This window comes from Tyto alba, unplaced genomic scaffold (genome assembly GCF_018691265.1).
Source record: "Tyto alba isolate M040663 unplaced genomic scaffold, T.alba_DEE_v4.0 Super-Scaffold_1, whole genome shotgun sequence".
In the NCBI taxonomy this organism is placed as follows: domain Eukaryota; kingdom Metazoa; phylum Chordata; class Aves; order Strigiformes; family Tytonidae; genus Tyto; species Tyto alba.
Genome location: NW_024881261.1, coordinates 17355498 through 17373330, shown reverse-complemented (window position 1 = coordinate 17373330; position 17833 = coordinate 17355498). Strand labels below are relative to the sequence as shown.

General features: G+C 36.0%; 1 protein-coding gene across 5 annotated transcripts in view; it reads right to left on the bottom strand.

Moving 5' to 3' along the window:
* Positions 1 to 17833, bottom strand: part of KNDC1 (kinase non-catalytic C-lobe domain containing 1) — an 83538-nt gene that overhangs the window by 51809 nt on the left and 13896 nt on the right. For all 5 annotated transcript variants that reach the window (XR_006165088.1, XR_006165085.1, XM_042790103.1 and 2 more), the window contains exons 4-5: positions 2274 to 2420; positions 42 to 159 (exon numbers count right to left, since the gene is read on the bottom strand). Coding sequence is in view for 3 of the 5 variants with exons in the window: in XM_042790103.1 (XP_042646037.1) it covers positions 42 to 159; positions 2274 to 2420 (265 nt within the window). In the remaining 2 variants the exon portion in view is untranslated. The remainder of the gene's footprint in view (positions 1 to 41; positions 160 to 2273; positions 2421 to 17833) is intronic.

The window sequence follows — 17833 nt, the reverse complement described above, 5'->3', positions numbered from 1 at the left end:
ATGCAATATAAAGTTCTAGACTAAATACATTTTAAGGTTACCTTGAGAAGCACCAAATGATTCAATTGAAAGAACTCTTCTTCCAACAGCAGACAGGCTTCGACAAATATTACTTGATGAAGCAATCTTCAGTTTTTCTTCACATAATGACAAAATGCTCTAGAGAAAATTAGTGTTAAATATTTATTTAACAATGAACAGGTTTATGAATTTTGATTAAAGTGAATCATGTTAACTCACACAGTGCGTCTGAATTTATATGATACTACATTGAAGTACATTTCTTTCACTGTTCACTATACTGTATGTTTCTATTATGTGGTTGAATTAATTTCATGATAGCCTATGATAAAAATGAGAAATTATTCAATACAGTTCAAGTTCTAGCTTATGGCTAGAACACTAAGAACAACTGAGAATATAACAAAAATAACAATCTTAAATGATACCTTTTATGAATAACATACTGAAAATATAAACACAGAGTGCATATTATTTTTCAAACAGCTAGTGGTCCACTTGAATTAAGTGACATATGCAGGATAATAAATGCTTTTGTTACTGAAATTACATTAGAAGTAAATTCTGAATCTTTTAAAAACTACAAAATACAAATATTTAGAAAGAACTATTTCCAATTAGATAAAGCAATCATTATCAGATCACAAGAAGAAACAGTATTACATCTCTAATCTGTAGCCTGAGCATCATTTGATGGCATTAGCACTGGTCTCACACACAATTAATTACAGACATTCACACATTTAAAAAAAAATGTCACTTTGGGCAGGAAGTAGAAAAGAGCTGCCTTTCCAAATGCATCCCACTGTTTCCTTAGTAACTGTTCTTAGATACTGATGAGACCTCAAAGAGCTCTGAGGAGCTGGTCTTACTGCCCCATTAACCTGCTCAACTGCTCTTCTGCTGTTGTTAGTGGAAGGAAGAAATTGTCTCTGTTGGTTCACATATCAGATTGAGGAAGGACAGGAAAAAGTGAGACAGGTATCCAGCTGTGATGGAGTCCAGTGAAATGCCTAGAACAGTCTACAGATTTTTCTTCCATATAGCTCCCCTGACTCCTTCCCTCTCAAGAAAGGGCCAAGTGGAAGAGGAGCGGAAAAAGATTACAGATAGTCACAAAGTGACCTTCATATATTACCCTAGACCAGCCTTGACACACTCTATTTTTGAGCTGAAAGAAGTAGTCAGCAATAGCTTTCAGGGACTACAGGCCAATTGGAGATGATAGGGAGTCCTATACAATCCCTTTCCTGATTGTGCTTGAAAGTAAACAAATAGAAATACAGGATTTGATCAAGCAGGCTCTATTGACCTCAACCAGGGAGCCAATATTATTTGTTTTATAAAAATGAATCTCTTCATTCTTCTGTTGTAGCACTCTTTCTGCAAGATATTGATTGTAGGTGCTATACCATTTAGAACATACACGATCAGCTCAGAGAAAAAAAAAAACAAAACAGACATGTAAATAGTACTATTCTGAAGTAGAGGAACTGAATCCAAGAAAAGGCTCATTTGGACAACTGTTATTTGCTGGATACAGTCTGAAAGTCTGCAAAACCAATGTATTAAAGCTAAACTTTCACACATTAATGTCAAGTAACACTATATTAGGTAAAAAACATTTAGAATGTAAATTATTTAAAAACATCATCTTAAAAAAGCTTATATATCTTCAAATTCTTCCTAAAAACTAAGGTAAAATAAGAGGCAAAATGGAATAAAATACAAAACCAATTAAGATCTAATGAAATACTACTAAACATTTATATATTCACAGAAAAACTAGTCAGCAGCCATGCTTTGTACAACACTGCTTTGAACATGCCAAGGAACAGAGGTTTCCTGGGACATGGCTCCCTCCATCCCCTTCTTAAATGCAATCCAACATCATTTGAGGCACCACACAAATTTCACAGCATAATGCCTGCACTCTTACTTCTAACAACTCTCTCTGTAAAGTAGATATTAAATGGGAAAGAAACAGTTAATGAGCAAATTTAGATTGACAAGTGTATTCACCCAAACTTCTTAAAAATCAAACCACCATTAAACATCTACATCTGCTTTTCAGGTTGTAGCTCCATTAGAGTATGAAGAAAGAAGAATTTATGCTGAGACTGGGAAAACCTAAGGTTTCTTGTAAAGTCTGAGTATATTACATATAAAGACCATCTCTCTATTAATAAGCACTCATACAGAAATATTTTTGTCACTTTTTTAAAACAGAAAATTACATAGTGTTGTTTTACCTCGATATCTGGCCTATTATCAGGATTCTCTTCTTGCATTTGTTCCAGTAGAGTATGCAGATCTTGACCAAATTCTGATTCTGTCTCAGGTTCTACCACATATTCTATTGCTGCTTTTAATGTTGCACCTAAAGAATAGATGTGTGCCTGCATGAAGTTTAAAAAAAAGGCATTAAGTATGCTATCAATTCTCTCTCTCTTTCCAAAAAAGCTCAAAGATCACAAGGGATACAGCTTACATTGTTTTAATTTTTAACTTACACGGTAACAATTTACTGGAAAGGTGGTTTAAACAGGAAGAACAAAATGGGCTTCAGTCCTGCTTTGGGGGATATGCTTGTTGCAAACAAAAAGAAATAACCCTGTTGGGTCCAGCTAGAACCCTTTTTCTTCTTCACTAATAATCAGTATTATAATTGTTCATCAACTACGCTTAAATATAAAGCTCAGCCCCCTGTGTATATGCAAGTAATATTTAAGTTAGGAGCATGCTGGGAGATTGAAGTGAGATTTTCCCTCTTAGCAGAGAAAAAATAAATATTATTTTGACAAAAAAATGTATATATAGCAGTATTTTATAAGTGCTATCAAGCATAAAGTGAGCAGAAACAATTCAGTATAATATCACTTGTCTCTGAAGGCACTTATGAAAGAATTTTAAGAAATACTTCACATTTGCCACCCTCTGCTTCTCTTAAAGCCCACAACTTTGTGATGAGCTCCAATAAAAATGGAGGTGAGCCAACAACTTTCTTAAATTTAGTGCTAATACATTAGATTTGACATACAACACAGCTATCTCTTAATTTTAGAAGTTTTCTGATTCTTAAAAAAAAGACATTTTCAGATCTGCTTTAGTAGATAAGTGCAAGTCTGTGCAAACGTTTCAATGGCAATGCAGCAAGTCAGGAATTCAAGTGTACTGAACACTGCCCTCTGAGGTTTACAAATATGTACATAAATAAAAGAATGACCAGATTTGTACATTAAATCTGGTTGAACTAATACATTTGCTATATGCTTTACTATTTTTCACCCTAGAAAGAAGACTGACTCTAAGATCAAAACTAATTTTCTCTTTCTCCCCTCTCCCCCAACTTTCTCATTAAGGTGTATTATTTTCTCTAAATTGTATGAAGGGGAGGTGACTTGTTCCGCAGGTATGCATATATATTTACTTTCTAGGGAGGCAGGGCATCTCCATGAAGGGGAGTGTAACACTACTTCATTTGGAAGTGCTGCGTGTGTGTGTAGCTTGGACATTTGCACTTCTACCCCTTCCTCCATGCCCCACCCCCCCAAACCAAGAAAGATAAAGTAGTGTTGACTACTGGATCTAAAGCCTTAGTTTACCCTTGGGACAGATCAAGATTAAGACAAAAGTCAGCAAAAAAAACATATGTTATCTGATCTAAAAAGAAAAGATGAAAACATTTTTCTGCAAAGCAGTAACTTCAGTCTCAAGTTCTTCACTATTAAACAACTTTGCCATTAAGCAGAAGAAACAATTGAAGACTTTTTCTTTTGAGAATCTCAGAGGAACTCAGACATGAATTTTTATGATTTTTATTTTAATTTAGCAGAAGAATGAATAACGTTCATCTATTCCAAGAGCAGGGGTTACTTCCCCACCTGCGTGCCCTCTCACCCCACTTAAACTACTATAACCCACTTAGTGACAGTAGCCCTGCTGAACTACACTGTTGAGAGACTGGCATGAGTTGCTTGTTTGGTTTGGTAGTTTTTTTGTTTGTTTGTTTGTTTTTAAGATAAACCTGACTATATCAACAAAAGGATACAAACTATGAAGTCAGCCTAAGCAAATAACCCACTAACAAGATGATGGGAAGACAGTTATTTCTTCACACTTCCTGAAGTTATCATTACCCCTACCCATACTTACTTCAGCTGCAGAAAATGATCTCCACCCTGGACTAACAGAGCTCCTCACAAAAAAGTACAAGTCTTATTAATAGGAGTTTGGAGGATGATGTTCTTAGTCTGCACAAAATAACTGGCTATAAAACTAAGTAGGTATAATTTAACACCTTTATAAGTCTGCCCAAGATGGAAGGTCAGTAACTGCCTGGAGTCAAAAAAAAAAAAAACAAAAAACTCTAGATTTATACTTTACTGTATTAAAATCTGTGGAAGAAATTTAATCAGAATTCCTTCTTCAACATCTAAGAATTAATGAAGATGGTTTTAAGTTTTTTTTTTTCTGCAGACTGTTTCATAAGCTTTTGAGCAGTGAAGGGGAAATGTAGTGTAGAACTTATTTCTTTACTTTGATATTAAATACTCTGTGTCAGTGAGCTATATCATTTTGCATTTCTCAATGGACAGCATAACAGAATACTGAGCATAAAGTTAAAAAAGAACAAGGAAACAATGACAAACTCTATAAAATATAATACAGCTCTATTTAATTTTTTTTTTGTATAAATGTAATGTTGTACCATGGTAGTTTAATCTGCTCAGCATTAGTAAGTTATTTCATGTATTTGATATGATCTGCAACCAGTGACATCACCTCTGTTTTACAAAATTACTATTAAAAAAAAGAAATTAATCACTCCTCTAAGAACTGAAGAAAAAAATCATAATGTACAAGGTATAGATGTACACTACACAGCCTAAGCAATGTCAGAATACCATATGAAATAATGCCATGTAGTGTGGGGACACCTTTGAATTTGGAAGGTACTTCTGAACAAAATAACCAATTTCAGCCTCCCTGTACCACTTTGAACATCAGGAATGGGTAGAAGAATTGCTTTGTTAGGAAAATTTAGTTTTAGATTGTAACATTCACTGTATGTTTGACACTAAGCTTCACTGATGATACTTTAAAGATAATATATTGCTTATATGCTTTTACATCATGGGGCAAAAATAAGCAACACATTATATTTGTACTTTATCAAGAAATATTGCACTTCTATTTATTCAGTATAATGATCTATTTATAGAAATGCTCAGGTTAAAGGCAGAAGCAGTAGCGAAAAAAGAAAACTACTTATTCATTCTTAAAAAAAAAAAAAAAGAGGAGAAAAAGCAACTAAGACTCAGACTCCAGAAACAGATAATGTTGTCACACTTGGCATGTCCCTAACAACCCACATCAAGAGACAGGCTGTAGCCATGAGGTAAGAATGAAAACCAGTCTACATCAAATTGTCAACTTACTTGACGCATTTTTTTTTCTTCTCTGTTTTGCATTTAGCAAACAGAATACTTCAAGGAAACTCAGTGAATTAGAATATGGATGGAAAAAGATTCTTTTTCCTGCCTCCTATTCTTTTTGTACAGTTCAAAAGTGATATTTTACATGTGTCTACAAGCATCACTTTTGAGGCTATTTCATCATTTGGACATTACCTGTACTTTTAAACCTCTCCAAAAGATGTGTCTGATTCCTCAGCACCTGATTTCATTTACAGAATGTAGTGTCCATTCCAAAGACACTGTGCATGAGAATAACCAAGAGTTTATCTAGTCTTTTCTCAGTGAGAAATTTATAAGAAAAAGTATTTCTTTTAATACAGAATAATAAGAAATCATATTTTAATATAATCTCATTATATACAACTCAAATACCCACTCCAAAAGCAGGTCAGAAAGATGAGGAACTTAACTTTGAGGGAACAATAAAAACTTTGCCTTTTGACAAATTTTCTTCATCCACATGAGGATGGATATGGACACTACAGGACATAGGAACAGGAAGGGTAGAGCAACTTATTACCCCATCCCAGTTTTTCCAACTAATAATCTCTGTTCACAGTGGGGTAAAACTCATATCCCCTAGTCTACCTTTAAAAGCACAAGTGTCTGAGATGCAAGTAAATAGGCTTCCACTCCCTCCATTTTGCTGTCCTGTTTTAAAGTTTGCTGTGTCTTTTCTTGTACAGGGGAAAAGTCAGTTTCATACTGAATAAGGTATTTTTTTTTCCCCATACACAGAAAATTGTTCTTTTGAGATAATTCATTTCCTCTGACATCCAGGAAAGCTAGTTTTGAAGACGGTCATTTCAATCACAATACCTTGTAATTAATTTATATGTTGAAATATTTATTGGGAACTTCAATATCTTTTCCAACTCGAAACTTTCTTTAACGTAAATCCCCTTTATACTTTCCCCCTCTCCTAGCTCCCCAAACACCACGACTGCCACAAGAAAATGGGAAAGAAAATCCAGCTATTTAATCAATTTCCTGAGCTGGCAGTAATTATAGTTAATATGTAAAGTAATCCAACATGACCTTACGTCTCTGGTGTGAACTGAAGCAATTAGAAAATCAGTTTATGATCATCCACTAGGTGGAGTGTTCCCCAAATTTATGCATCAAATCTGCTTCTATTTACCACACTGTTTAGGCTTAGGATGAAAATTTAACTTTCTGGGAAAGAAGAGCAAGATGGTAAATGCAATAAAGAAAGCAAATTCATATGTATAAAATATGTAATGCTCACTAGAAGGAACTTCTCTCAATGAAAACAGTCTCACAACTAAGCTTTTTTCATTGTTATAAGAAGAGTAACAAACAAATAGGAAAGGGTAGCAAACAACCCTCCTCCTGGAAGACAAGCAAAAATTGATACTGTATTGGCAGTTAGGAATTTTCTTTAAGAACTAAGAGGTTTGTTTTTTTTTTTTCCAGTGAAGATTTTTCCTTCTTTTCTGAAAGAACCTCACCTGTTTTAAATCTAGCTAAGGAAAATAGCTTATGAATTATAGGAACTGTTGCATTACAGGATAATAATAATAGATGATAAATAGCATGCATTTCAAGAAAGATCCAAAAGAAAAACCCACAACAAAAGCTCTTCACAATTCCTAAAGCAATTTTTAAGTTAAAGACTAAATGGAACTTGTTACAAAAAATACACACATGTGCTGGCAAGACTGCACTACAACATCAGCTTTAAAGAGGATGGGGGAAAGGGAGGAAGTCACATTGGGAAGCTGGATCTCCAGATTCAGTCTTAAAGAGTACATCTACTCCTAGCCAAAAGTTAGCAAATAGAACAAGAATCATAGGTAAAATATTAATTTTGTGCATCACTGGGAAGGCTATCATGGAAATAATGTGTGCTTTAAAAATTAAAATGGCAATATGAAAAAAAGATGTTTGAGAAAAGTCACAAGTGTGATTTGAGGCCCTGAAAGTCTTCCTTTCAGCAACAGGCTAAGGGAGCTCATGTATTTCAGAGAAAAATTTGAAGGTCATAATCATACAAGTAGCTTCAAATCAAGATAACTTCTAATAGTAGAGTGGTTTCCAAGACACAAAGGCATAACAAAACTCAAAAGTGAAAAAAAGAAAAACAGATAATTTAAAAGGTGAAGATACTACTTGTTTTTAAAACATTCAGGCTAAATACTGGAAGCACTTACCAAGACAGAGGACAGCTTCTGACATCATGTTAAACTTTTATATAATGAGTGACATATATTTAAAAAGGCTTCTGTCAGTTCCAATCAAAAGTTACTGGGCTTGCTGCATGCCATTTTATAACCATTTAACACTATAAGAGGTGAAATCAGAGAACAGAAATGATACACTCTGGATTTAAAATCTGCAAACCAAAAGATCAGGAAAGGAAGTAAAAGCTACAAGCCTACACATAGAATGTGTGTGACAGAGGCTCTGTTGTAATACTGCTTGGCAGGGCTAAAGAACCAAGCTTCTATAGGAACTCATACTTGCAGAGAAATATTACAGGAAAAAAAGTTGACAAAAGAGCTTTTGAATACTGACTGCATAAGCATTTAAAATATTGCAATTACGAATAATTACCATTTACATTTTGTATTGAGATTTCACTAAGTTCAGAAATGTAGGTCTTCAGCAGAACTGAAAAAGACAGCCCATAATAGAACTAATACTTCCTGTAAAATATTTCTGACTAAATGATAAGCTATGGGAATAGTGTAAGACAATCCTTGGTTTTGACATTCATAACTGACCCTTATTTTACCTTGCCTTTTTTTTTTTTTTAATTGAGATTAATGCACACATATAGATGTTTCCAACCTTTCACAATTCAAAGCATTTAAAGGTTCCATAAATGAAAGCTTCAGTGTTTTTCTAAAACACTGTTTTATAAATTAATTCAAGCTAACACTTCAGAAAATTACTATTGGGTGAAAACATTTAATACTTACTTAAGTCTTTTTTCAATGTACTCACTAAAATGCACTATTTATATGCAAAAGACAGACAGTAATGTTCAGCTACAAAATGAAAAGGAAATAGGCCTATTATTTTTAATACTTCATTACAAAGGGACCAAATACTTTTCCACAAAACTGTAACTACTGGAAGGTGCTGTATTAAATATTAGCTTTTTATTCATTTGGTACTTTGGACGTGTAGATAATTAGTCTGCAGAATGTGCTAAAAGTGATAAACCACTGTAGACTAATCACAAAACATATACTCTAGCTTGAATTGGTAGCAAATGCTGGAAGAACGACATTTTAAACCAAAGCTATGCTTGCAGTTCGTCCCTTCTAACTACAGTTGCTACTTAGCTTTGTCTGAAAAAATTGTTCCCCAAAAGACTTCTAAAAAAAAAAAAAAAAGGCATAAAAATGCAGCTACAGGTCAGATTTTCTCAAATAATCCACTCATAGCTGAAGTCTGTGGGTATTTCAACTCTCAGATTGCCTTCTAATTTACCTAACAACTAAGTGAAAGCTTCCAAGTTTTAATAAGTTCTTTGGTGAACGTCAAGTTACCAGTTTATATTGGAAAACACAAGCAAGGCTTCACAGATAAAATAATCTAAAAAGCAATGCTATAATATCATGGAGAAATGAACCAATAAAAATATAAACACACTTGGAAAGAGTATGTATCATATACTACAACTGAATGTTTTCTAGTCCCTACATTTTACTATGGTTTCTTGTGACCTTTATTTATATCATTCAGTTTGAACTGACTTGTACATCACTCTAATCACTGTAGTTGCAGGCTTGTCTGTATTGATTCGTGACAACAGTTTTATCTCCATTAATTTGTCTAAACTTTATCCACACACAACCTTTTGCACCTATGTTTTGCAAGCAAGAATTTCTATAGCTTACTGCATAACAAAGAAATATTTCTTCCTGTTTGAGTTCACCTGTGTTTATCTCATTGTTGCCACCTATTTCTTCATTTATGAGGGCTGGCAAATACTCACTCAGTGGCTGCCTCCGTGGCATACTTCACAGATTTCTAGCATAATTTCTCCCTCAGGGCATTCTCTTCCAGGCTAAAGAATATTACTCTAAGTAATTGCTTCTTTTATAAATGCTGTTTCACCATCTGGTCCTGGAAATTTATTTTACTGCTGATTTTGTCAATTTGGTCACTAGTCTATTCTGACACTCTTGAGCCAAATTTCTGTAAATCCTCATATAGAAGAGTTGCAGTGCAAGAACCTCCTGAAGGTCCTACAAGATGAAAAATATTAAATGTTGGTTTGTTTTTTGTTTTGTTTTGTTGTTTTGTTTTGGTTTGGTTTGGTTTTTTTTCCCTGCTATGGCTTTCTTCGAAAAACTTTCTTTTTTGTATCTATCTTGTTCATCTTCAGTCATCGCAGACTTTGGGCAGCATTTCTGTTTTTGACAGACTGAGCAGCTGGAGTGCATGGAGCTCTGCCCTGGAGATGGATGAGGAGCCAACTGAGAGTTTATGGGTCAGGATTAAAGGGAGGGCAGAGACAGGAGACATTATAGTGTGGGTCTGATACAGGCTACCTGACCAGGAAGACTGAGCAGATGAGGCCCTTTATGGACAGGTAAGAGCAGCCTCACATTTGCAAGCCCTGGTTCTCGTGGGCGACTTCAGCTACCCTGATATCTGTTGGAGGGACAAAAGAGCAGGGCATAAGCAATTCAGGAGGTTCCTGGAATACATTGGTGATTCCTTCTCCAACTGATAGAGGAGCTAACAAGGAGAAATTCTATGCTGGACCTTGTTCTCACCAGCAAGGAGGGGCTGGTGGTGAGTGTGAAGTTCAAGGGCAGCCTTGGCTGCAGCAACTATGAAATGGTGGAGTTCAGGTGGGCAGTGGGGATGGCACACAGCAAGCTCACTACCCTGGATTTCAGGAGAGCAGACTTTGGACTCTTCATGGATCTGCTTGGCAGAGTAGCATGAGCCTCAGAGGAAAGAAGGGTCCAAGAAAGCTGGTTAATATTCAAGGATAGCCTCCTCCATGCTCAGGAGTGATGCATCATGACAAAGTCACGCAAAAATGCCAGGAGGCCTGCATGGATGAACAAGGAGCTCTAGGACAAACTCAAACACAAAAAGGAAGCCTACAGAGGATGGAAGCAAGAACAGGTAGCCTTGGAGGAATACAGAGAAATTGTCCAAGCAGCCAGGAATCAGGTTAGGAAGGCCAAAGCCCTGATAGAATTAAATCTGGCCAAGTATGTCAAGGGCAACACAAAAAGCTTCTATATGTATGCTGGTGATAAAAAAAAAAAAAAAAGACTAGGGAAAAGGTAGTCCCTCTCTGGAAGAAAACAGGAGACCTGGTTATGCAGGATATGGAGAAGGAGGAGGTACTCAATTTTTTTGCCTCAGTCTTCACCAGCAAGTGCTCCAGCCACACCACCCAAGTCTCACAAGTTAAGGGTAAGGACTGGGAGAATGAAGAACTGCCCACTGTAAAGATCAGGTTCCAGACCATCTAAGGAACCCAAAGGTACACAAGTCCATAGGACCCAATAGATATATCCACAGCTCCTGAGGGAACTAGCAGATGAAGTGGCTAAGCCACCATCCATCATATTTGAGAAATCATGGCAGTCCGGTGAAGTTCCCACTGGCTAGAAAAGGGAAAAATATAACCCACATTTTTAAAAAGGGAAAAAAAAAACAAAAACAAAAACAAAAAAAAAACCCAAAACCCAAACCAAACCAAAAAAAAACAAAACAAAACAAAACCAAACCCTAGCAACTACAGGTCAGTCAGTCTCACTTCTGTGCCTGGCAAGATCATGGAGCAGATCCTCCAGGAAACTATGCTAAGGCACATGTTGGTGACAGCCAACATAGTTTCACCAAGGGCAAATCGTGCCTGACAAATTTGGTGGCCTTCTACAACAGGGTTAGTCTTGGTGAATAAGAGCAGAGCAACTGATACCACCTACCTGGACTTGTGCAAAGTATTTGACACGATCTCCCATGACATCCCTGTCTCTAAATTGGACAGATATGGGTTTGACAGATTGACCACTCAGTGGATAAGGAATTGGCTGGATGGTCATGCTTAAAGAGTTGCAGTCGATAGCTTGATGTCCAAGTGGAGGCCAGTGACAAGTGGTGTTCCTTAGGAGTTGTTGTTGTGGTCAGCGTTATTTAGCGTCTTTGTTGGTGTCATGGACAGTGGGATCAAGTGCACCCTCAGCAAGTCTGCCGATGACACCAAGTTGTGTGGTGCAGTTGACATGCTGGAGGGAAGGGATGACATCCAGAAGGACCTTGACAGGCTTGAGAGGTGGGCCTGTGCAAACCTCATGAAGTTCAACAGGGCCAAGTGCAAGGTCATGCACATGGGTCAAGGCAATCCCATGCAGAAATACATACTGGGCAATACATGGATTGAGAGCAGCCCTGCGGGAAAGGATTTGCAGGGTTCTAGTGGGTGGAAGTTGTTGATGACTCCTCCCTGAAAGTGTTCAAAACCAGGTTGGACCGGACTTTGAGCAACCTGATCTCATGGAAGTTGTCCCTGCCCATGGCAGGAGGGGCTGGAACTAGGTGATCTGTAAGGTCCTTTCCAACCCAAACCGTTCTATGATTTGGCAAAAAGACTGCTAGTTTTTCAGACTTTTGTAAGCTTTATGCATACTTTTTTGACTTCTAATCACTTCCTTAGGCTGTTGTATACAAACCTTTTTTTTTTTTTTTTTTTAGATCTTCGCTAATAGGAGATATTTATTAAAAAAAAAAAAATCATTCAATAGGTTTACAGCAGTCTCCATGCTCCCTGCAAACACTTTAACAGCCATATATTTGCCTTTCCATATGGATATGTAAAACTCAGGTGACTGCTGCCCATAGACTAAATTGATAACATCTATAGCAGTATTTAATTTGAAAAGCAATACTGTCAATCCAGAGATACACCCAGAAAGGAAAATAAATGAGTCATAAAATACAAACTTTTAAACTGGATCTCAATGTAGTTTCAAGAAGCTGTTACCTTAACTACTGTAGTGAAGACTGAGATATATCTTGAGCCACTAGCAGCCACCTTTGTAAACATTCATTTTGCATTAAGAAGTCACATGAAGATGAACATACACAGAAGGTTGACCAAATTTAAACCATGCTATGTGCATGAAATTACTCATGTGCTTGCAGGGAACAGGTTTCTTAGACTTTCATCCCATTTTCAGGCTCCCCTAATGACAAGGATCAGCACCCCAATGCAGATGAATAGCACACCAACTGACTCCTTTCCTGTAGGACTTTAGAAGTATAATTATGACAGGTAAAGAAGAACATTGCAATAGAACTGATGGAAACCTCAGAGGTTAGATAGAAGTTACACACATTTATCTTTAAAGCTTCTTGAACAGTGTGGTTTTTTTTTTTTAAAACTCCCTTTGAAAGTGAATTTTGTGTGTACCAACTCTACTTATGATTTACAGCCATTAACCTTCTTACTTTTAAGTTACCTGCCATAGGTAGTTCATTTATCACCTAATTAAATTAACACAATTTATTCCCTGTAGGCACAGAAATAAGGAAATCTGGGAAATAGTAATATGCATGCTGAGCAGACTAGCTCTTTTTTCTCTCAACTGCAGAAATATAAGATTCTTTTCATTGTATAGCAAATATGACATTAGTAGTTATTGAAGTTATTTGTTTAAAAAAATACATTATCTTAAACCTAAGAAGAGGTATCTACTGTTAAAAGTCTGTCACACTGATCTGAGTAATGAATTCACACCATCCTATATTGGGGGATGCTTGTTCCACATTATAGAGCTATAAAACTGAAATGCAACACTTGCAGTTAAGAACACTATAGGCCAATAAACTTGCATCCCAGTTCCCTTACCATGCCATGAGTGACATCAGGACTCTGATACGTGAAGTATTTGCTGCTGTACAGTAATCAGTTCACTCCTCTTTGAAGTAATAATATTTTTTTTTTTTTTTTTTTTTTTACAAGGAACATATACAAGGATCTTCAATGAACTGCAGATGTAAAAAGCTGGCCAACCACTTCTGAACTTATCCCACTGCATAGTACCTTGTTAAAACCACACTGAAAACACCTATTTTCACAGAGCAGCTGTAGGTGACAACCAGAAAATGAGTAGGCAGATCTCATTGTATATATCAGGAATGTATCAAGAATGTAAACAGAGGAGAGTAAACAGGAAGGATTTGTTTTTTTTGGGGGGGAGGAAGAGGGTTGGGAGTTGGTTTTTTTTTGTTTGTTTGTTTTTTGTTTGATTGTTTTATAGGGGTATGATTTCTGCAGAAGTAAACTTTGCTGCTTCTTCTCTATTCAGGCATAGAGCTCATGTATGATGTAATAAGACTTGAAGCGTATAGCCCATAAACAAAAAAATTTTACAAGGGAAGTAAAACATACATATTTCATTTGTGTGCTTCCTCAAAAACTGATTACGTCAGCATTCCTGAGTAAAAAGGTAACACCTGTTGCCATTACAACTGAGAGAAACGAGAGGTTGGTTTGTTTGGGTTGTTTATTTATTTTTTTTGGTAGGGGTGGGGTTTTGGTGTTTGGTGGTAGTAGGGGTTTTTTGGTGTTTCTGGTTTTGTGGTTTTTTTTTTGTTTGTTTGTATGTTTTTGTTTTGTTTTAAAACTTGGTGGGAGGGCTCAGAAGTTCAAGAATACTGGAGTACATACATATATACTAACAGGTTTATACAAAACCTGCTCCAAATGGTTGTCTAAGAAAGCCTAAGTCACTTGCAATGCATTTCCCAGGAGACAAGATCCTTAGCTTCAAAAGCATGTTCTCAGTTGTTCTCTGAAGCTTTTTTGAAATGCTGTAACCAAGGAGAATGATGTGTGAGTGACAACTATTTTGTCATAATCATGAAGGCTCTGACTAAACCTTAAGCAACCTAATAAGGTAACTCTATGACCACCTAATTCACAGTGAAAACTAAACTAGTCTCAAAATTTTATCTGGAGATTAGGAAGTTGTCCATTCTGTCATCTACTTCTAAATCAATCTGTTCCTGAACCTTTCAAAAAGAAGGTGGTATTTTTGAACATTCTCATACTCTGGTGAAATGGCTCTATTTTCAGTTCATGAAAATAGTAAAAATAAATTCTTTGTCATTGTTCCAGGGAGTATAAAGTCTCCACATCCAGTCTATGGAACTTTTAGTGACCTCAATATCCATGTAAAATGGACATAAAATTAATGAATGATAAATCTTTTGATATCAAGTAATGACAAAGAATAATTTTGCTGGAGGCCTTCATGTTGCCTTTAAGGGTTCAAGATTACATTTTAAAATAATTTTCAAACATTCTAAAGAGTAAATTATGGAAATAAGCACAGAGTGCAATACAAAATTAAGTTCTGCCAGTAAGACCAGTATGATGATGGGTCCATCAAAGAAATGAGTTCGAATGGGTAGCACCAGAAAGTGACAGATAATTCTAGCAGTACTAAGGAAGACAGCTTCATCTGTAGCTGAGAAAGTATCAGTATTAATCAGAGGAGTTTATGTGGAAGAGGCTGGAGATAAACAACTGATCCAAAACATTTTTGCATCTTTAAGGAGCCTAGAGTTTTATGACACTGCACAAGTCTAACAGGAGAAAATCTATCCTCTTTTCTATACATTTTTGTTCATGATGGGAACTATCTGGAAACTTATCCAACACAGATCCTCAGGCATCTAAAAGAGTAATCTTCAACTACCACAAGAACCAACTGTTTTAAGACAACACCAAGTCCTCTTTTCATTCCCAGTCTTTCCCTCACAAACCCCAAATCCTCAAATAAGCCTATCTGAAGAATGTTTTTGTACATCAGAGGATAATCTTCCTTAATCTTAAGGAAAATATATATCTTAGCTTTAATAATGCCTTCTTATAGGAGCCTAATAGCTGAGTAAAGAAGAAACCTAAAATACTACATATTTTCATTGAGCAGGTTACCTATACGGTCAGTCATTTATCTTCTGAGGACATTTTTCTGCCAAAGAGACAGACTACTCCTGGTAAAAATAGAAGTCACCCTGTGTAAAGTTGTGTTTCAGATTTAGAGGCAAAACTGTAAAAATACTGGCAATATGTTAAAAAATCCAGCTAGAAAAGACCAATATGACAACCTTTCAAGCCCAACTTCAGAAATGAGCAACGAGCTGTAGGATTTTGAGGTAATCAAATTATAAGCTTTAAGATATTCTATACATTAAAAAAAGACTGCTGTAAAAAAAAAAAAATAAAAATCCATTGGCCACATATTCTTCCGTTGGTTAGCTCTTTGTATAAAACAAATAAAGGGTGATACTTGCTCAGTACTAAGTTCCTGAATGGAACCTCAGTTGGGCTGATGGTGTAAAAGCAAGAGCAGGAAGATGTCATTTCCTCTCCTATAGCACAGTAGAGGCATAGGTAACCAAATAAAGGTAATTTATTTTTGTCACTGAACGAAAAGACAGCTTTAAATAACACTCAGAAGATAGAATGGTTTAGACTACAGGAAGAGATAAGTTACCATTTGCTGATGACAAGCCATGCTGCTGTTCGATAGAATTAGTCTCAAGAGGAGGCTACATGAAATTAAGGGAAACAGAACTCAAGAAAAAAAGGCACTAGGTGTTTCAAAAGACTTATTTCCACCATCAGATAAAAACAAAACCAAAAACCCCTCTAGGAGAACATGTAAAAAAATTACCTTTTTCCCTCCTGCACCAAGGGCTAAAGAAAGAACAGAACAGTAGAGATAATCTCACAGCATTCAAAGTTACTGCTTTAAAAGACCAGGGAAGGTGCAAAGGCAAGACTTCCTTTATACCTTCTACTGTTTTGATTTGGGAGAAAGATGAAGGCTTTCATATTTAGAGAAGGACCAACAGCTGAGACCGGAGCACTAGCTCACTAATGGTCAGCTATTGAGAGATACTGCAATACCAAACTGTCAGCTCAGTTTTCTTCAGTAGGACCAACATATATATACCCTGACCCCTTTCTTCATCTATTCCCTACAACAATAGGTTTCATTTGGTATTTCAACTCATACATTTATATAAATATAAAATATTTTTATGTATATGGTATAGATCAATCCAACTGCCTTGTCACATTTCATAGGAATAAGTCATATGAATCTTAACTATTTAGTTTAAAAAAAAAATTAATACATTTTGTCTTTTCTATTTGCACTAGTTATACCACTTTGTGTAGAATAGTTTATTTTTAAGGTTGTTGAAACACTTGGACTTTTTTTTTTTTAATATAAATCAAGTATAACCCCCTGAGAACTGCAGGTTGGCAGTTGTCACATTCTAGCAGAGACAGGCAGTGTTCAGTCTTTCGTGGTTCTGATTCTCTCCCAGGTGAGAGATCATCATACCCCACTCCTGCCGTTATAGCAAAAAGCAAGAACAAGCTCTAGATAAGAAAACAAAAGTGTGAACTTCACTTTCTTCCCATTCTCTATTCCATATTTCCCCCTTCCCTTCAAGGTAGTATTCAGCTATCACTTTTTCAGTTCTTTTATTTCTGAAAGGTTTTAATCCTGCTGCATACTGAGGTTTCTGAACTATTGCATTTTATCACCTCTAAATAATGGAAGAAGTCATTAAACAGAGGCATTATCCAGTCTGCTTTAGATATATATAAAAAAAAAAAAAAGACAGACAAGACTGAAAATTCACTGATTTCTCTTACAGAGGCTCACTGGAATAAGCAAAATTGAATAGCGACATTATTAAAAGATTACAAAATGCAAGTTCACACATAGCAGACATTGGTCCTTCATCTCACTGAAAGCTCGTATCTTAGAAATGTAGGGTTCTACATCAATGAACCTCTGTGTCAGACTCAATGGCAGTTTTGTGATGCAGACAAATAGCTATTTGAAACTGGTTTGAGACAGCCAATGTCTTTAACCTGAGGCAAACTTGTATTGTAGTGACAGAAATAAAGCTATTAATGAACTCACCAATATTTAACTACTCCTGTTGTGCCTCCCATTGGTCAAATTTCACAAGTCTAGCACTATACTGCCCAGGGCAAGAAAATGAAATAGTGAACCATTCTCATCAAGAAAAGGTTAAAGCTTTTATTATTTAGAGGACGGAATCAAGACTCAGTTTATACTGAAGATTAATTGTTTGATAAGACCAGTATATAGTCAAGTAGGCAAATTTTAAAAGAAGCCTCAAAGCTTTGTTTTTGCAACTCAGTCTCAATGTTCTTCTAAAACAGAAAAAAATCACATTCTGTACTGCTCTCTACAGTAGCATTCCAGTGAAACATGATAAAATTAGAGGATGGCCTTTATGCTGAAGATATTTCTAACTTACTTCTAGCT